The sequence below is a fragment of the Anser brachyrhynchus genome, assembly GCF_964034855.1.
Source record: "Anser brachyrhynchus genome assembly, chromosome: 1".
Taxonomy (NCBI): Eukaryota; Metazoa; Chordata; class Aves; order Anseriformes; family Anatidae; genus Anser; species Anser brachyrhynchus.
The window spans coordinates 182,513,923-182,534,962 of NC_137694.1; the positions used below are offsets into that span (position 1 = coordinate 182,513,923).

A 21,040-nucleotide genomic window follows, 5' to 3' on the forward strand; every position below is an offset into this window, starting at 1 on the left:
GAACTTCTTTTTTCATGCTTGTTTGACTGGGATATTTGGGGAAAGGAAGAATTCTCTGTAGAACCATACTCCAGGTTCCCACCAGCAGTTACATCCTGTGTGACTTCATTAACCTTCAGAAATGTCAAGTCACTCTTTCAGCTCATCATTTCACATGTCTATAAAAATAGAAAAAATAGTACTCATCTGTGAAAAGACAAGGCTCTCCTAGCCTTGCTACTTATTCTATGCTGCTTACAAATATTCTATGCTGCTCACAAAAAGTGCTATTAAATTTTGTGTTGAATAGTGTTTTAAAAACAATGTCCAAATACTGATATAGGATTTTAAAAATTGGTTTTCTTTTTCTATAGATTTTCTGTAATGAAGTTTTCTTACCCAGCTGAACAGATGAAAAGGGAAAATAATTAAATGCCTGAAGAGTCATATAAATAATTAAATCTCTGAAGTTTTTTTCTTAAGGTGACTAACCTTGTGATGGTTCTGCCTGTCTTTCCAGAGTCTGCTGTGACTGCAGTGACTGTGAATGGTTCAACTCGAACTCCAAGAAGAGGTCAGAACAGGAGTACACGTACTTCAAAACAAGTTGATACTGACACAAAAGTTATTGAAATCCTTTGTAAAGAGCACGATTGTAATTTAGATGAGGTAAGGTCTGTTTTAGTGTATGTTAGATCTTCTGCTAAACCCCATCTGGAATGTGTTTGCTTAAACAGTTTTTAAAAATCTCTATAATTGTGCTTATTTGATTCTCTTAAGTTCAGTAGTGAGGGTGTTATACTGTTGTGCAGTTTCTCTTGTAGGTAGTCTAAAAAATAGTCCCATGGTATGGGTGATAACTTTACTAGGGTTATTTAACTGTGAAGAATACAGTGTGAAGTTACATGCTGATCAGAGCGTGTAGCATGGGCTACTCTCAAGGGGGGGTTTCACAGCTGTATCCCACAGTGGAAAAAATGTACACACCTAATGCACAGCTCTTTGTGGGATTGTAAAATCCCGGTTCCCCTCTTTCTCTCCTGATAAATCTATTCCTGTATAAAAAGGACCGTTTTTGAATACCCAAGTAGATGATCATAGTAGAAGCAGAAGGGGGTTGGAAGGAGTGTTGTTCTTTTCCAGTTTAGTCATCTAAATTTAATGTTCCAGCTGTGGATTATATGCTGTGTGCTTACATGTAACTAAGTTTTGGATATGCAGATAACTTTATTTTTGCTTTATTGAAAACAAAACACTGTTATAAAAGCGTCTCATTTAGTTTCTTGACTTAAAGACATGAAAGCAGTGTATGCATGGCTGCCTGCATATGTTACTAATGTTATGCTTTTTCCTTTTTCTAGGTCAAAAACGTGTATTTCACAAGCTTTATTCCTTTCTTGAATTCTATGGGTATTGTAGCTTCAAATGGACTACCACAGGTAACTGGAATAATTTAAGTTCAACAGCAGTACTTTACTTCATGCCAGATTATTTAAGATTCTCTTTACACATTGAGCAAGTTCTGATAGGCTGTTGTGAAATAATCTAGCGAAATGCAGTGTGTTTCAGGAATGTGACTTCACAGGGGTTCCAGGATTCATTGGGTATATGTAGCATGTACATTTGAATCTAATAAATGATTTTCCTGAGGTTGAGCTAGTGGTGGTTTTGCTCAAAGCAAAACATGACAGAGTTGAATATCCATAATCCTGGTAAAGCCATTAATTTAAGTTACAATTTAGAATATCAAGGCTCTAAAGTCAATCTGTGGTTGCATACAATCTTCAGTTACATCCCTTAATATAATTGGGACATGTATTTAGTCATGTGTGAGAAGTTTCCACAAGATCAGACTTAGTCTCACAACTGGCAGAGTTTGCACTGCTGTGTCCTTGTAGAATTACTAATATCCTACTGAGTTGTAGCTTGGATGCAGCAGAGTACCTCTGTCTAATTGCATGCAAGAGAACTTCTTTCAAAGAAGTTACATCCATCATTCTTTAAAGAGTAGTTTTAGCTGTGTCACTGTTAGATAGAGCCCTGTGAAAATGAGCAGTTTGTCAGATTGAAGGTCTGCAGGTATGCCAAGTATACGTTGTGTTCAATTTTATAGTATGTTGGGTGGGGAACGAAATACAAGACCCACTGAAATCTCTTTATCCCTTTCAATATGAACTTCAGGGTCAGTGCAACATCGTGTTCTGTATCAGCGATCTGTCTAGATTTTGTGTTTGGGTGTGTACAGTTTAGAAGCCCTGTATGAACTTTGAGGCAGCGGTCATTATACAGTTTATCCTCAAATTAACCAGGGTTCTCAACTAACTGCACAATTTAAGCATAGTATCAGAATAATAGCCTAATACTGCTGAAGAAAAATCTGTGAAATAATATTTGAAGAAAAGACCTATCACATGAGTCTTTCTACTGAAACCTGCATGAGATGTGTGTTTAAAAACAAAGCAAAAAGTTGCAGGTATATTTCAGAGGTAGTCAATCCTTATATATAAACCAACTAACCATCAGTCATAACGAAGTTCATCCATACAATTGATAATGATAAGGGACATTTGAATTGTCTTTTATTTCCATTAAAATAATAATAAAAAACAACAAAAACACCAACACAAACCACTGAGCTTCCAATAAACTTTAATGTTGTTTCCAAAACAAGTAAAACTTCTGGGACTTACTATTGCTTACATTTGTCTTCACTTGCATGCTTGATGATCAAGCTGTATGAACTAATGAATGAGTTGATTCAGAACTTTTATTTTTGGCTGAAGATTTCCTCAGAAATAACACAGTACTGCAATTTGGTCTCGAAGCTGTTTTTTTTTTCAGTGAAAGAATCTGAAGCTTATAGATGTTAATAGGATACTGAAATACTTCAGAAAAAAAGAATGTTTAAACTATTAGGAAGGTAATGAAAGATGAAAAGATAATGAACTTTGTTAATGAAAAATTAAAGGAATGATTGGAGTCTAAAAACGTATGGATTTAATAGTCCTTACCTCAAAGTTCTAACCATGAAATCAGTCTGGTGCAAATTTGGCGAAGATAAAAAGAGGATGAAGAGCAAAGCCATGTAAGAGATGCTTGCAGCTTTTGCTTGGACAGGTACGGGGTTAATTTGTTGTATGCACTGCCTGTTTTTTCTTGTTGGAATGTGCTAGAGCACAGCATTATTTAACTGATTAAGGGCTCAGGGAAGAGATGATTGAAGTGACTGCTTCTGCAGAAGCGCAGTGGCAGAGTTGATGTGGAGGCTGGTATCTGGCCCTGAAGAACAGTTTTAGACTTCCAGTTAGCGTTAGTCACTCAAACTCACAGACTTTTCATGCCAGATAATGTATCAATGCGGGATCTAATCAACTAAGAAACTTTAAGTAATTTTAAGAAGAAGAATGTGGACTATGAAATAACGGCTTGTTTTTGTAGAACTAGGCATGTCTCTTAAAAGTTACATCAACACAAACATTAATGAGTAATAAGAAAACTTCTTAACAAAGTTTAAGCTTTGCATCTTTAAGCTTCCATCTCCAAACAAGCAAAGATGGGGGCCTTCTGGATTGTCTAGTAGCTGTTTGAAAGGCACACATTTTACACATTTTATGTTTCCTGCACATAAAGACACATTTTTCTATCCTTTTCCGGAAGGAAAGATTTAAAAGCCTAGAAACACTAGTATGATTTGCAGGTCTACATCTTCTATTCCAGCTATTTTTAGCTCTTTCACAGTATCAAGACCTATATTTCTTCAGAAATGTCTCATGATCTTCAATTGTTTTCCCTTATAAAGGATTATCTTTGTTTGCACATGGGAACGGTAAATTTCCTCTGGGTATGTTTCAGCTCTTTGTATAAGAAGTGACTTTGAGTTCCAAGGTCATTTTCTTAGAGTTTTTCAGCGTTGTATTCGGTTGTATTCATGAGGTAGTGCTAGCCTACGTTATTGAGCGAATTGTCGAATTTGGTGCTGTAAAATAAAATTTTTCAATGTTTTTTTGAGGTTGAGGTTCTCTCGAAAGAATACAATGAGCTGTATCTCAAAAACAAAGACATAGACGCAAGATTGTTTCTGGATCATGATGAAACTCTTCAGCCCGATGTCATAGCATGGTAATGTTTCCTCTTACTGCTGTTGCACTACAATAGAAAACGTGAGCTTGTTCCCCCACCCCACCCTGTCCTGTGTTCTAAGTGGAGATCTCTGTATCCTGTTGATCTCTTGGGCTTGTAGTTCAGCTATTTCTGGTGTCACCAACCTTGCTTTGTATTACGGCTTAAGTAATCATAAAACAAGTTGCTACATATCTAGATAAAACGATATGGACTTTGTAACCCAATTCTTACTGTGCAAGTCCCTCCAGTCCAGTGGCAGCTGAGGAATTGCAAAGAGGAGGTTGCATGCTAGTTTATTACATGTGCCTGAGAATGTGTTATGGCTCTGGGGACAGCTGGGTCCTTGCTGTCAAACTTCTTCTTCAAACCAGCTGGTGGTATGTATAAGCTGCCTGCTGGGAGTGCTCCTGAGCCCATTCTGACCTCTGGCCTGTACCCAGAAATTATCGGGGGGAATAGTAGATTTGCATGGGACAGAAACATGCCACTGACTGTTTAACAGAATAAACAGTTGAGTACCGGTGTCTTGGCACATTCCCTGGTGCTGCTCAATAATGCAGATATCGGATTTTTTTAGTCGTACTCTGAAGTAACAGTGGTTATTGACAATTCAACTTCACTTGATGTGTGCTCACAGTATGAGACTGACTTTACCTACACTAGAAAACACATTCATTTAGAATTGGATTAAAATGGAGCTGTACATAATACAGAATCACAGAATGGTTGAGGTTGGAAGGGAGCTTCAGAGGCCATCTGCTCCGACCTCCCCGCTCCAGCAGGGTGCCCAGGACCCTGTCCAGACGCCTTGTGCCGCTCTCCCAGGAGGAGACCCCACAGCCTCTCTGGGCAGCCTGGGCCAGTGCTCAGCCGCCCGCCCAGCACACAAGTGCTGCCTGGTGCTCAGAGGGAGCCTCCTGCCTGCCCCTCGGTGCCCACTGCCCCTGGCCTGGCGCTGGGCACCCCTGAAAAGAGCCTGGCTGCGGCCTCTTTGCCCCCTGCCTGCGGGGATTCACAGCCCTGGGTGAGATCCCCCTGAGCCTCCTCTTCTCCAGGCTGAGCAGTCCCAGCTCTCCCAGCCTCTCTTTATAGGAGAGGTGCTGCAGTCCCTATTCTAGTTGTACATAGTAAACTAAGTTGTTATAAAAGGAATTCTAGGGAAAAACTTCAAGTTGGAAGGGAAATTTGGGGGTCATCCAGTCCAATAACCTACTCATAGATCTCCTTAACAATATAAATTACATTGCTCTAACATGTGGAATGGTTGGAAATCTAGATCTCTTAAAAATCTTTCATATTTTTTCTGCAGATTAATTTTAATTAAGTTTCTATAGAAAACGTACTTTTCTGGATTACTTGTGTGCTTCATAAGTCTGTTTTATATTTCTGTAGTTCACAGTTGGAGAGAACACCACGAAAAAACAATCCAGATGAGGAGTTTAATGTAATACTTCCACAGACACCTGTTCGGTATGAATTTTTCACTTAAACTGTGTTCTTTTGTTTAATGTCCTAGCTTGAAATACTCATCTCAAGAGTAGTTGGTTTGATTTCTTTAAAGTATTTTTTTATAAAACAGACTGTAGTCATGGTTCCTAATGAGTAGTGAGCATGTACTGAGAATGCCAAATGCCCTCAGTTGCTGGTGAAGTTGCTGGAAATCATAGGAAGGTTTTTACTTAATTGTCTAAGAAGTGTAATATGTCTAAAATGTCTAAGTCTAATATGTGTAAAATAGATTACTGTATCTGTTCTTGTCAGAACAACCTTTTTACTTTCACACTAGTACTTTTGTCTGCCATATTCCCATCATCAGTTTAAGTCTAGATCTTGTGGCTTCCTTTCCTGATACAAAACTGCTTATACACACATTTCTTCTCCCATGGTATCTTCTTCCTAGTGTTGTCATCTTTCTATAAGTGAAGATGAACGTTTTGGAGTACTAACCTTTTTTCTTTATATAATGTCAAAATAAGTGTTCCAGAATGCTAATATATTCTGGTCTATTGGGGAAAATGGGGAGATATGGTAGAAATGTGGTATTAATTGCAGATTGTTCGATCTGCAATCCAGTGCAGGAAAACTCCAAGCTTGATTTCAGTTAACAAAGGAAATGAGATCTGTATGTGCTATTCTCCCTGTGTGCCACACAGTTTTTTAGTGAAAGGACAAAGATTTTTATTTAGCAGTGCTTAGAAATTCCTGGATGCTCAAGAACCAGTCAGCTGCGTCACCGCAGTGTCATGTGCTACGTGGACAAACATAACTGTTTGCACAGGCAGTTGTTCTGAAGGTGTCAGGCTTAATGAAATTGGACAGCGAAGTTTGTTTTCCATGCTTGCTATGTAAATTACTTCCGTTTTAGCATTTTGTAGAGGTGAAAAATTGAAGTATTATGCTTAATTACTACTTTCATTTTTTCAAATGAGTAAAAATTATTTTAATTTTTGTTTAAAATGCCTCTACTGTGTCTATATGCTTGTGAAAGAATGAAATGGACTCTGGGCTTGTGCATCCGCTACAAAACCTACTAAATAGTGTGTATAGAAATTGTTTTTTAGCCAACTAAGCAGTAAGGTTCTGAAAAGCTTAATAAAAATACTGAATGGAGACATGCAGCTGAGATTAGATACTGATCAGTGCACAAAAGAACTTTTAATTGCCTGTGACTGTGAAAGGTTTTATTTGTTTGTCTTAATGGTGCCTTTTAATTTTACACTTCCAGTCTTCAGCTGCTAGTGATGCTTTTTTTAGCCACATAGGCAACAGCTTGACTGGTGGTTCCCCGACTAAATGTGTGATATCAGGATCTAGACCATCTATAACTTGAAATGTATTTAACAAGAAGGTCATTGACAACAAATCCTGTTTTTTCCACAAACTGGCAGCTTGTTGCTGCCACTTCTTGGTTGTACTGGCATTAAGAAAACAACTCTTAACACTGTGAAATATGCTTGATTAAAACTCTTGATGTGGAAGTCTTTATTAATAAAGTCCAGGAGTAGCAAGCTTCCACACTGCTAAAAATTTGAAATGTGCTAAAGTAACTCTGAGGAGCTCTAGTGAGAGATTCAGATTCTCTCCATCCAGACTTCAGGACTTCTCTGAGTTTTCCAAAATTGCTGCCATTTGAGATAGCCCAAGTAGTTTATTGTTCAATAGGAATGACTTTGGCTGTAGCAACTGTTTTTCATAAAGCACAGAGCTGTCACTAGATGGCAGTAAACCTTTGATCACCAATGCAGAGTATGAAGTGTATTGCTAACTCCTTGCATTAAGTAGATCCCCTTACAGGTTATGATGAAAGCACTAGACTTAATACTTGGAGTTTTCTTATAATGTTTTCTTACTGTAGCTAGATGTTTAGGATCTGCTTTTAAGCCCCCTGAAATTGGTGAGAATATAATCATTTTCATCAGTGGTTTTCTATCTGGTCCATTACATAAAATTCAGGTAAAACCAGTAGATAAAATAGGTGTAAGTACTAGTTCAGAGCACCATAATTATGGGTTGTTTTCATTCAATTTTTTCAATTGTCTTCAAGCTTTTTATTATCATTAGTAGAATTTCTGTTAGAAGTGCTTTTCCCAAGCCTTCTGAAAAATAGATTAGAGAATGTGTCTTTGGACTATACAATTATGATGACTAAACGTTTTTTCTTTGTCCACTTATTTTTTGAGTGATACAAGCCAAACTGAGGTTAAACAGTGCAGAAATTCAATAAAAAATTCAGGAAATAGCTATACCACTTGAGGAATCAAACTTTTTTAGATGTTAAGTGAAAAATCATTACAATAATCTTCCTAAAAGAATAGGAACTTTATGGTATTGCTTAACACAGAACTTGAAATAAACCAGTCCACATAAGTATTCATGGATGGTAATGGATACCATGGTTCTGTATGTATGTGCGAACAACAAAGGCAGAAGAATACATTATGTCCCCAAAAGTTGGAAATGTGGACTGTTAGGTACTAGCTTGTGCACTTACCTTCTTGTCCTGTATGGCAAGATCGTTGTTCTTATTTTCCCACATACAGATATTTCAGTCACCTCCCGCATAACATGCGCAATTTGAGAAAGTGCTGTGCTCTATCTTAGAATACTGATCCTTCTGAAAGTCATGAAAAATGTTTGTCATCAGAATTTCAGTTTTAAAAGATAAATTGAAAAATGCTGTCTTCAGAGAAATACCCTAACAAGATACTTAATCTGTCAAATACAAGATCCTATGCATTTGTCTTAAGAATAAATCTAATTCTTTAAACTATAGCTCTTCTGAAATACTGATGTTACTTGGGTTAACTTTAGTAAGTTAACTTCTTGTCTTAACTTTTTAGAAAAAGGCATTGGATATAAATCAATGGATGTTGAATATGGTTTTGAATCTGTTTTTAGCAGGAATCTTCGAAGCATTATGTATATGTGCACATGGTTTTGATGCCTTTTTTATTTTTCTCTACTAATTAACTGTAAAAAAAAGCCAATAAGATTATACATGGACGCATAGTTCAATATTTCAATATATCCCACTTCACAAAATGTAATGCATATATTTTTGATCTTCTGCTTCTCATCTAGGCAATAAAGCATCATCGTTCTTCCTTTCTAAGGAGATACTACTTATAATTCTCAGGAACACTGAAAAATTGCTTTAATGTCCGCATCCTCTTCTTCATCCGTAACAGTTTAAAAATTAAGGATCTTAAATGCAAAAATCTTCCAACCTAGCTGCAGATACAGAAGGTAGAATTAGGATTTCAGCAAATTACAGCCTTCCTATTGGAAGTAGAAGAGACTTAAAAATTTTAAAAATATTAAAAAGTCACATGAGAACTTGAGTTAGATTTAGACCCGGGGTGGGTGGGAGAAGACCTTCTCATGCTATTACTAATGGGAACATTGGCAGCTCTACTTCAGAAAAATGTGGCTTTTCTTTTAAGTATTTATGTTAAAAAGGCTGTATCATCTTGTGAATGGATATCAAGTGCCACACTTCAGTACATTTTTCTTACTATACTTGCGATCACAAGATTTGAAACAAAGCTGTTTTCATTCACCAGTCTTTCTTTTACAAAAGCCAAATAATTTTTTGTTAGGTTTTTGCTTAATTTAACTGAATATTTTCACATACAGGGATTGCAATTCCACCTTACTGCTTTTAGAAGTGCTCATTATTTATTACTTATGTCTTCTGGTTGCTTACTTATGGATTGTAATCATTCTAATAATGCGAGAATTAGATGAATCAGGTTATTAGAATTCACAATGATTAACACAGTACAACAGATATTTCCCAGAAGGTTGTTTGATAACTGAGTTGAGAACTGAAATCATAAACTTTTCTGTTCGCAGAAGTGCTGTTCCGTTTCTGGAAACTGAGTCAACCTCAATGCTTTTTATTTTTTCCAGAGCTGCAATGAATACAATTCAGCAATTGATGATGATTTTAAACTCAGCAACTGATAAACCATCAGATACCCTTATCACGTATTTCAATGTAAGTGAAGTGACTTGATGAAATGTTTGTGAAAGATTGTTAGAATTATCACACAATTAAAACCTATTCATAGAGGTCTGATACGCGTGTTCTGGTAACTCTTTTATTAACACACACTTTGGAAGATGTACATTTTCATTGGGATGGTTTAAATGTAATTACTCCTAAACTCCGAACTTAGAAAGCATTTCTATCTATCTGATGTGTACTGGGAGACTGTAAGTACTTAAACCTGTCTGTTACTGTGCTAATGGTTTATACATCAGATGGAAAAATAAAGGGGTATAAAGGAGACATAGGAAGAAAAGAAGGATGAGTTCACAGAGGATCTCTTGTGTCCATATTCAGCAACTTAACCATACTTAAAACTTGAAAGACGTTAACATAGTTGGTAGTACTCATATTACTAGTATTAGTTGCAGTTTAGATGCATGTGAGAAATGAAGCTGTAGTTACTGGGAATTGTTGAACACCACGTATGTTATATATTCCATCTTTTTAAATAGTCCACTCTGATTTATGCTGATGACATGATTAAGAGATGTTACAAAGTGATGCAGGACTCATTTGATTAAATCGTTAAAATGTTTTTGAAGTAAAATATCCTTTCCTTGCCGCCTCTTCTCCTTCCTGTCCTCCACTAGAATTGCACAGTGAACCCTAAAGATAGTATCCTGAAAAGAGTGGAAAGTCTTGGCCACATCTTCAAAAAGAAATTTGCTGAAGCAGTTGGACAGGGATGTGCTGAGATTGGCTCACAGGTAACTAGCGTTTTGTTTGAGTATTACTCATCTGAACTCTATTGCTACTAGCTAGTGTGAGAGCAGACATAATGACTGCCCTCCTTCAGTGAAGATTAATAATGTCAGGAAGCAACAATACTCTTCAACTTCAGGAAAGGATGTGGTTTTTTTCTAATGCTCTGTAAAGATAATTAACAAGTGATTTTTATTATTTAAGGAGCAATAGGAGCTGGGTGGGGGAGTGTGCTAGAAGCACTTTAATGAAGAATAAGAAAATTGCTGGGCATAATGCATGTAGTGAAAGGTATACTTGCATTCATTACGGTAACTTAGCCTGAAACTATGCAAAGTGTGACTTGCTTCCTTATAAAATCAGTAGGCCAGCCGTGCTTTTTACAAGAATTTTTGGAAAGCAAATACAACCAAGTCTGTACTCTGTAGCCTTTTGTCTGTCAGCACTGCTTTTTGTCCTGTAGGCCATGACTTGACATAAACATGGATTGGTCTTCGTGTGGTTGAGGTGGTCACAAACCCTAGTGGCCTTTGATGCCTTTCCAGTATTACTGACAATTAGAGATGAGGAGAATGAGATCTTTATAGTATCTCTTCCAAAAAAACCTGAACCAACCAACCCAAACTACAAAACAGAAAGGGGGGAAAAAAAAAAGAATGTTCTAAATGAATAAAACATGAGTGTGCCTGATGCAGTTTGAAGAACTAATTGTAATATTTTTTCTTTTTTAATAGAGATATATACTTGGGGTACGGCTGTATTACAGGGTGATGGAGTCTATGCTAAAGTCGGTAAGTTTAGTACTTGTAACTTGGTATTGCATTTCTGAATTCGAAAAAGAATCACAAGCTTGATTTATGCATTTCAGGAAGAAGAGCGCCTTTCAGTGCACAATTTTAGGTATGTGCCCATAACTCATTATTATTATCCTCTATTTTAGTGTTAAGGCAAGTAGTAATGACTTGTTTTTTTTCCCTTAGCAAACTGCTGAATGATAACATCTTCCACACATCTCTTCTGGCATGTGCTCTTGAAGTTGTCATGGCTACGTATGTCAGTAAGTTGAATCTGAAGTGCCAAAGAGCATTTTTACTTATCAATAATTTTTGCTATTTGTTCTAATACATAAAATACAGTAAATAGCAAGAAAACAGTGGTTGCTGAAATTTCCAAACTGGCAATGATTCATTAAACACAAAAAAGGAGATACAACAGAAGTAAAAGAATGTAGCGCTCTTGGTAATACTAATCTGTCTTCCTTGTAGGAACTGCTTCACAAAGTGATGGCAGCAGTGCTGAAACAGACTTGTCCTTCCCGTGGATTCTCAATGTATTTGATTTAAAAGCTTTTGACTTCTACAAGGTGATTGAAAGTTTTATTAAAGCTGAGCCGAGCCTAACAAGGGACATGATAAAGCATCTAGAACGCTGTGAACATCGCATTATGGAATCTCTTGCTTGGCAATCTGTGAGTAATGCTTTCAAGTAGTATTTACACTTGTATAATGTGTATTTAGAAAAAAAATCACACTCAACTCTATAAAATAAGTTGCAGTCTTGCTGAGATGTAATTTTTCTCGTAATACAAGAGCTAAACAAGTTTAGTCTTGACATGTCTTCGGGTTTTGGAAAAAAGGTTATATCAGAGAAAGTGACAGAGCTTTTCTGATAGTTTTTCTCATTTCCGTGATCGTAATCCAACATCTCTTACCAGTCTGCCGTGGATATGAAGGGTAATATTCTTAAATGCTATCTTGATGCCAATAGGCAATGCAATGCATTCTGTGCTTTTATATGCATGCTGTTGTTTTATCCAGTTTTAATTCCTACTTGATATGGGGGTCTTAGTTCTGTGCCTCTGATGTGGTTGTTAATAGTACTTACAGTTCTGATTCATGTTAATTTTGGCACTTCAATTCCTTTGGTATTTTTGAAGGCCATAAAAATCAGGCTGGCAGGTTGGGTTATGCTTCTGAGGCTGAATCTCAGTAAATCAACCACTGTCCCTTTATACTGTGTGTTACTTTTAAACCAAAAATATGCTATTAATGTGACAAAACAGGAGACTATAAAGACTACTAATTTTGACCAGAAAGCATAGTGACTGTGTAAAAATCCATCTGGTACCTTGCAGTTCTGGGAAGTCTAAAAGAACACAATGCCTTACCCAATATGATACTCCAGTTGTGAAGCAAATTTGTGTATGGTTTTGTTCTGTGGTATGACTTAAGCTTGAAAAGCTAACAACTTTTTCATACTGGTGATGTTTTACCAGGCTGTGGGGTCGTGCTCTCATGAACAGAGACTGCATCATTGTGTCAGACCCACAGGAGCTGCATCTTGGGCTCAGGCTTCTAGCTCAGGAGAAGCACACTGGCCTCAGCATTATAAGGAAATAATTACCATGCTTCAAGCTGAGTCTGGTTGACCTCCTTATGTCAGTCAAGCAGCTCGTTTTGCTTGATTTCCATTGCCAACAGCGTCAATGGGCATGAGTCAGGCAGCTCTCTGAATGTGTCCTGTTAAGATGGTGACCTTTGCGTTAGCGATCTAAAACTTGTGGATTTGGCTTCATGCTCATCACCCCAGCATTGCGTGTGCCCCAGAACTCCTGGTGCTGTGCTACAGCTGATATACCAGTGTAATATTTTTTCCTCTGTAATGTTTTTGCACATTATATGAATGTCTTAGAGAAATGCACGTGGCCTCTCCACTGCTGTATGAATTCCATCATAGTTTGGCTTTTCTTTGAAAGAGACTGCCTGAAAGCACTCGAAGGCTGAGAGTCTTGTACCAGAGCTTACAGCAACAGGGAAGATGAAGCAGATTGCTTGAACTCTTCTTGAAATGTTTAAAGAGTGTTTGTTTCAGAATTTTATCCTTTGGAGGACAAAGGCAGAGCAGAAATTGGCTTCTGCTACCTAATGCAAACCAGTTTGTCAGCTTACTGATCAGCAACAAGCCTTTACCTACCAATTTCTACCTAGGAACAACATGCAGATAATCTGATCTGGACTTGGGCTTTCAGACTAGGAAATCCAAAGCATTGTGTTTGTAATAATTATGGGTATAATTGAAGTCTTTTGTTAAATTACAACATCAGCAACAAGCACAAGATTACTTCAAGTTCTCTGAATGCCTTATTTGAATGTTTGGGGTGTTTCTTTGATGTATTCAATCCATCTTTGTGAGTTACCAGAGGTGTGTTTGGCCCTGTTTTGGGGTGGCTTATGCAGTTTGTTTCAGTGGTTGCCAGTAGGCGTCTGTGAAACAGTATTTCAAAAAGTACTTGTTTTGTTCCCTTCCCACGTGTGCTTGGCCTCTATTAAAAAACAGGGCTTAGAAAAGAGCTTGTGGATAGTACAGGAGGGAATAAATACAAAGAAACATGCAGTACGTGTAGCCAGGTGCCCTTCTACTTTACTGTCCTCTGTCATATCTCCTCTGGATCACCAGGAGCTCAGGATGCTCAGTCCACAGTCTCCTGTTGTCCCTCCTTGTTGCTGGCAGGCTCATCACTAGAGGGCACAGCAAGGCTCTCAAAAGCTGAGGGAAGCTGGTGCTGGCAAGCAGCTATGGGCTGGTTGCAACAGGAGTGTGCAGGTATCTTGTGACTTCGTGTTGGTCTCCGTTGCCTCCTTGTAGGACTCCTGCAGTTACCTACTTTCCACCCAGCATTGCTGCCCATCCTTGTCTTCCTCATCCATTGTAATTTGAATAAACAGTTTAATTCTTGCAGGTATTCTGTAGCTTAAAGGGAACTAAAATTTTCAATATGGTTCAAAGAGTAGTCTCTACTTTAGCATTTGTTAGTGCTATGAAGAGTACAAAAAAAAGGTGAGTACCTGAACCCTGTTTGGTGCTACAGCTGCACGTAAGGGGAAAGGCTGCAAGTTTTAACCAGCCTACACATATCCTACACATATAAGCAACCTTTTGAGCAACCTGGTCTAGTGGAAGGTATGGCAGGAGCTTGGAACTAGACTTTCTTTAAGGTCCCTTCCAATCCAAACCATTCTGTGATTCTGTAACCAGGAGAGCGGTGGCTCAGGGGACCAGAAGTAGTGAAATGTCAGTGTTGACAAAAGGCTCTTTACCCAGAGGGTGGTCAGGCACTGGGACAGGCTCCCCAGGGCAGTGGTCATGGCACTGAGCCTGCTGGAGTTCAAGAAGCGTTTGGACAATGCTCTCAGACACATGGTCTGATTTTTTGGGTGGTCTTGTGTGGAGCCAGGGATTGGACTCGATCCTTGTGGGTCCCTTCCACCTTGGGGTATCCTGTGATTCTAGTATGAAAAATGTAATTCTTTAGCCTAAGTGTAACCTCTTTAGGTTAAAGTTTCTCTAACATATTTAATGTATTTTTTTAAGAAGTGTTATACTCTGAAGAAGTGTGTATCATGCAAAAAAACTAATTTTGTATTTTCATCTAGTTCTTACTTTTTCCCCAGAGGTGAAACAATCCATTACAAGGTTTGTCTGCTCTTTGGAAAGTCAGCTGTATTGTCTGTGTTTATCCGATCTTTCCTCATTTTCCTGATTGCTTCTGGAAGCAGGACTGCAATGCGAGATTTGAAGGGACAGAAATTGAACAGAGAATAGCTGAATTTATTGTAGTTTTACTTGTCACAGAGCTTTTATGAGGGAAAACGCCTTGCATAATTTCTCTGAAGAAAAAATCTTAAGAGCCCATCTGACCTTTATCTGACTTTGGAAGCTGTATTGAATGAATGTGAAAGATGGTTTCTTACTGGTGTTCGAAGATAATACATCACTCCTTTGCTAGTCATTGCGAGTATGTTTATTGCTTTTTGCATTGCTAGCTGATTTAGTCATCTGTACTTCAGGAAGCAGATGATACTTTTCTAGGTCATCCTTTCCTTTAGCTGTGGTGGTTTTACCCTGCTGGGCAGCTGAACTCCACCACAACTGCGCTCTCACTCCCCCTCCTCAGAAGAAGAGTGGGTGAAGAAAATATGCTGGAAAGAAAAAAAAAAAAAAACAAAACTCATGTGTTTAGATAAAGATAATTTAATTAAAGGGAAAAGCAAGAGGGGGGATAAAACAAGGAAAGCTGTGCAGAAGCACAGAGGGGAAAAAAGAAATATTCTCTACTTTCCATCAATGAGCGATGTTACAGACTGTGAAGATCAATTTGGAATACATTACTAACACTACATATTTTTATTCATTAAGTAAAAGAATACCATACTATCTATACATCTATATTTAACTTCGGAGTATTTGTGCTTCATCTCGTTAAAGTATTTAAGGCACCATTTTAATTTGATAGCTTCAGTTAAAGAGACTAAAATTACTTCAAAAAATAAAGGTATCTGTAGTCACTGATTCATTTTTATCATGTCTATATAAATATAATTTAAACCTTGGAACAGATCAAGCCCATTTCCTATGAAATGAGGATAGCCCGTTGTCTGCCAGCCCAGGAGTTCACACTCAGCCTTTTTTTTTGTCAAATTGATCTGTCTAATAGCCAGTCAGGAATTATTTTGAATATCTTAGATGAAGGTTACGTGAACACATTCACAATTCTTTGAGTTTCCCTTAGTGAAAGCCTGGTCAGCTGCTGTGCCACGTGTTTGGCTGAAGTATTGCTGCTCACTGCTCTACGTTGGGAAAGAACCAGGGAGGAGCAGACTTTCAGTGCCAGTAAATCAAAGTCTGTCAGTTTTCACAGTCTATTTTAGGAGCAAGACCTCAGTACTATCTGAAATGTATCTCTGCAATTTTTTTCCTGAGTTACTGAAGAAAACATCAAGAAAATGCCTGTGGAGTGTCCGTCCTGTTATCCATACTTGCAAATTGTTCCAGTTGTGTTTCCATGCCTCTCAGCCATGAAGTGGGAGGGCCAGGCAAGGCACTAGGTCTTTTTTATGCCTCTGCTTGGGGACTATGCTTCCTGTAAATGCCTCTTCACGTCTACAGTAGGTAGAGTACAGACTGTACCTGTTTTACATCACATTTGGCATACTTGAAGTCATACTTTAGTGCATCCTCATGAGTAAGAGGAGTCCAAAGGGTAATCCACACAGGACTGTGGTTTTAAAAGGTTACCTGATAGCTTCTGTAGTTAATGGGAGTGGGAGCAGCTGCAACCCCACAGCACCCAGAAATGAATGGGGAAGTACACTGCCCCTGCCCCTGTGCGCTGGGCTGAATGGAGTTAATGCGGTCTTAGGTCTGCAAATTTGTGGTGATCTGGTCTGCTAGTTTTTTTTTGTGGGTGTGTTTGTGTGAGAGACAGATGACTGCGCTACAGGTGCAGTCGCTCACTCACTGGCTGTGTTGCTCTTTAGCACTTCCTGGCCTAATTGGTGTTTATATTTCCTTAAAGGAAGGAGGAGAGCCAATATTGACAGGTGTTACGATGTAACGACTGATGCAAGATAAAGGTGTCTCTTCAAGGTTATTTCTCTTAATGGTTAAAGTACAGTCTGAAGGAAGCAAGTGTATTTTGCTTTATCCTAACCCCTTGGTCTGATCTTTAACTTCTTCCATGTAGCATTGTCTAAACTGTGCTCTGCAATGCTTCTCCTTTATCAGCGCCTTCTCTGGGCTTTCTGTTGTCAATTAAACATTTGTGATGAGATCTGCAGTGCTGTTTTGTCATGTATCACTGATTGAACATCTCAATGTTTGCAATGCGTGTTCGTCAACTAAATATGTAGTTAATGTTTGTGCTCGGCTGCCTCATCCCACAGCAGAGACTACTATTGGTTTTAATTTATGCAGCTTGTTGTGGCAGAAATACCTTCCAGAAGAAAACAATGCGTTCCCAGAGAATATATTTACTGCACAAATATGACAAACTCCCTGAGCCGGAATAACAGCAGACCTTCTTTGATCATGCAGTAAGGAGGAAAACATTAAATAAGCATGCCTAAGATTTCTTTAAACAGACAAGCTGTGCGGAGTTGCAGGTCAAGTACTCCTTAGTTTTTGGTAGTCTTTGTACAAGGACGTGGTTATTGTGGAGCTCCCCATGCTCGAGTGCTTGCTGCCTGTTTCCTTGGATGAAGTGTACAATTTCAGGTTAGGTTTCTGTGCTCCCTTTAAGGAGGAATTAAACATCTAGGAGGGCAGGTTAGTGTATTGTCTGGTGGTATATGACCTTCTCGGGAGCTCTTTCTGTTAGGTTTGTCTGAAGTCCTACATCTCTTTTGGAGGTAGGTGTCTACGTGCAGTTAAGAAAGCCCTCTCTTTGACTTAAGTGTCTCAAGACATTGCCTTTAAAACTAGAAGAAGTAGGAATGGTCATACCATCAACACATACAAAAAGGTTACTGGGTAAGTTGCGTTGCTTTATTAGAAGAATGACCCTAAAACTTTGCTGATAGGCAGCCAAGCAAGGCCGGGTGCCAAGGATTAGAGTCTGGGGCTGCATGTATGCTGACAGCCTGAAAGGGACAGTGGTTCAGGCTTGAGTACTGCCGGACAAATATCTTTTTGTTGTTGTTGTGTTCCCTGGCTCGTTTGGGCCTTTTTTTGGTGCTCTTTGGGACAGTGCCTGGGCAAGGTGTGGGGCGTGATGCAGGTCACGAACTATTTCCAACTGCTGCTGTGGATTAGTGGGCGAGGAAGCTCTAGCTGTGTGAGTGCAAGCCGTGCTTTGCCGCTTGCCCCCAAGGGTTTAGGACAGGCCATGGCTCGTCGTGTGAACGGCTACAGATGGCTACAGATGTAATCGTGGGCTCAGCCACAGGAGTGACTTCAGCGCTGGCAAGTGAGTCACCCCTCCTCTTACTTTCTCCCCTTCAGGCTCCGGGAGTCATACGTGCGGCTGCACAGCAGCTGGTTTCTCTTAACAAATCCAGCAGACGCTCTCTTTCCATGTCTACTGAACTTTGCCTTTCAAAGACCTTAGATATAGGAGTCCTGAACTTGTGCTGTAGGCACAAGAAATGTTTGGCTTACCCAGAATGGCAGCACTTGCGGGCATGCTGACTGGCAGGAGATGGCTGACTTAGGGGAGCTTGACTGGTGTAACGGTAGGCACCTCATGAAATCTTGTGGGCTTCCCCTATCTGCTGCCACCTTTTGGATTTTAGGTGCCTCATACCCAGTCTTGGTGTCGATGTTGCTGTGGTCAGCGACTTATAACTTTGAATTTTCTGTTTTTTTCTTAAAGGTCAGACTGCGTTAAGCATCACCAAATTATGCCATTCCACACACTTACTCTCCTTTTTAAAACGTTAGCTTAGGAGGGTGCAGCTTTCCTCTTAAAGGAGGAACTGACAGTTGATTTGAGGTTTTCTGTCTACATACTAAAAATATTTCTCTTGCATCATGAGCATGCGCCAGAAGTGTGTGTGATCAGGTCACTGCCATCGCTGCTGGTTTGCATGACAATGCTGAAGAATCACACCAGTTGTGCTGTGTGTGCTTTTTTTTGTCAGGGTTAAGAATTAGCCCTGACCCTTCATTTGTCACAACTGTGCCTGGAAAGCCTTCTAAATTACAGGTTTTAAAGCAAAAGCCAGCTTTTAAATTCCTGCCTTTACAATACTAAGCACGTTCTTAGAAGTCTGTAAGATGTTTGCTTTGTGTTTGTGTACATATCATATGGTAGCATATATATATATTTATATACTTTTTTAGCTTGGGTATATGCATAAAAATCTTTTTAATAGATGTATAAATAAAATATATTTACGTACACATATGTAAAAGTGATTCTTTCACCTTTCTAGTGGCCTTTAGTAGGAATTTTACTGTGGTTTTTGAGCCTCAAAACCTTTACCTGCCTTAGCAGCTGAAAGCACTCTGAAGAACCAGGAAGACTACTGAATGCTAGTCTTCACTCCAGCACCAGCACTTTGAAAATCTTCCCTGTCACTCCTGTTTGTCATCAGGCTGACTCAAGCTGTTACCTGTGCTTGGGTGTTACCATCCTCCCAAATCCTCTAGGCTACTAGAAGAGAGGTCCTGCACTTTCTGCTTTTGTCTGTATTGGCGATGTGCTCACCTCCTGATAGGCACTGACAAAGGGTACAAACACTCACTAGGGTTGTAAGGTATTGGTTATGTATTAAGACTTACCTGTTTCAGTTATACCAAGGCAGCCCAACCCTTAAGATGCTGTTTCGATTCAAGTACAGACACGACCAAAGGGATTACCTAAGACACAGCAGCCCGGCAGCATTTTCATTTTGAGAAATCTGGATGCCATCCTTAAGTAAGGGTTTGTTCTCCACTTCATCTACTGCTTTAACATGTAGAGGTTCTCTTACCGGGGGCATATGAATCCTTCTGTGTTAGCCTTCAAAAGTTTGTGTTTAGGCTTGCTCTGTACTTAAGGAATAGCTGCACTTGGAGAAAGCTATTCATTCTGTTAATCTTAAGCAGGTGTTTTGTGATGGGATTATTAATTTTCTGAAGGTATCTCTCCCCATTCTCTATAAAGAGAGGAGAACATCAGTCTCAATGACCACCCTAAACTAGATGGATAATATTAGCCCATTAAGGTTAGTAGAAATGAATCATCCGCTTAATGTTCATAACTGTTTCCCTTTCTGTTCAGCACGAAGGCTATGTTAACAAAACGTGGTTTGTTATGACGCCTGGCTTGGCTGTAGGTGGTGGTTGGGCTTGTGTTTCTCACTTACGGACACTTGTGGTTTCTGTTTATGCAGAGGCCTCTGACTTAGGTACTTGAACAAGCTGCGTACCCGTGTGGTTACAGAAGCCAGGGTAACAGCATGATCTCTGCAGCTCTAGGCTTACAGCTGTACTGGTGAGCTGTTTGTAGCCTCTGACCTTTGCAAGCTACATTGGTTGCAACACAAAGATACCTCACTGTATCTTGTCTGGTCCCAACCTGGGTTTAGGCACAGAAATTGATCTTGATTAACACAGTATCATAGTTTTTAGCCTTTCTTCCCTTCAGGTTGCTCTGATGATCCGTAACATTTTAACAAACAATAGTGAAATGATTTTCTGGGAATTCTTGCTTTTTGATTTGTGGTGTTCTGTATTTTTGTTGCTGTACTATGGCTGTAGGACTTCCATTTTCAGTCCTAGTAGGTAGTATGAACTAAAAGCCTTTTGTTCTGCAGCATTGCGGTATCTGTACTACAAATGCTCTGTAGGGATTTTTGAAGGTTGCACATGAGGAAAAATACCTTAAAATTCGGGGAGATATATATATATTCAGGGAGCTTTACAGTTGTTTCCATTTGTGAAATCTGTCTGGATTGGGGCGAACTTAGCGGAGCTGTCTCCTTAAATGCAAAAGTAAATAGTACATGGGTTAAATTCTGCAGCTGTATCCCTGCTGCTCCTGTCTTGGATAGGATTATGCTCTCTAACTTTGTAGTTTTGTAAGTCTTTGTAGTGAAACAACGCTTGGCTTGCATGTTTTATGTGACCTGTGGTCCTCAACAGTTGTCAGAAGCTTACATTGCTTGTCCTTTCCTGACTATTATTTGAGCCATTCTGTAGTTAGCTTTTCTATGGAAGATAAAATTTGTTTCCATTAGTAAGCAAAGTTGGGCGTTGAAGAAATGTTCAAATGTGTTTTTTAGTTATGTGCTTGGCTTTTAAGCTCTCAGGGGGCTAACAGGATCCTGTCCAACCCCAACCACCAAATTATGTACCATTAGAAGTGGGTTTTCTTTCCAGCTGTTGCATTTTCTTTAAGTTACTGCATGTATACATGAATGT

The 21,040-nt window shown here is 39.0% G+C and overlaps 1 protein-coding gene across 2 annotated transcripts in view; it reads left to right on the forward strand.

Moving 5' to 3' along the window:
- Nucleotides 1-21,040, forward strand: part of RB1 (RB transcriptional corepressor 1) — an 82,131-nt gene that overhangs the window by 17,346 nt on the left and 43,745 nt on the right. For both annotated transcript variants that reach the window (XM_080594767.1, XM_080594768.1), the window contains 10 exons: nucleotides 500-648; nucleotides 1,341-1,418; nucleotides 3,989-4,098; nucleotides 5,494-5,571; nucleotides 9,514-9,601; nucleotides 10,246-10,362; nucleotides 11,092-11,148; nucleotides 11,226-11,257; nucleotides 11,338-11,414; nucleotides 11,623-11,825. In XM_080594767.1, coding sequence (XP_080450893.1) covers nucleotides 500-648; nucleotides 1,341-1,418; nucleotides 3,989-4,098; nucleotides 5,494-5,571; nucleotides 9,514-9,601; nucleotides 10,246-10,362; nucleotides 11,092-11,148; nucleotides 11,226-11,257; nucleotides 11,338-11,414; nucleotides 11,623-11,825 — 989 coding nt within the window. The remainder of the gene's footprint in view (nucleotides 1-499; nucleotides 649-1,340; nucleotides 1,419-3,988; nucleotides 4,099-5,493; nucleotides 5,572-9,513; nucleotides 9,602-10,245; nucleotides 10,363-11,091; nucleotides 11,149-11,225; nucleotides 11,258-11,337; nucleotides 11,415-11,622; nucleotides 11,826-21,040) is intronic.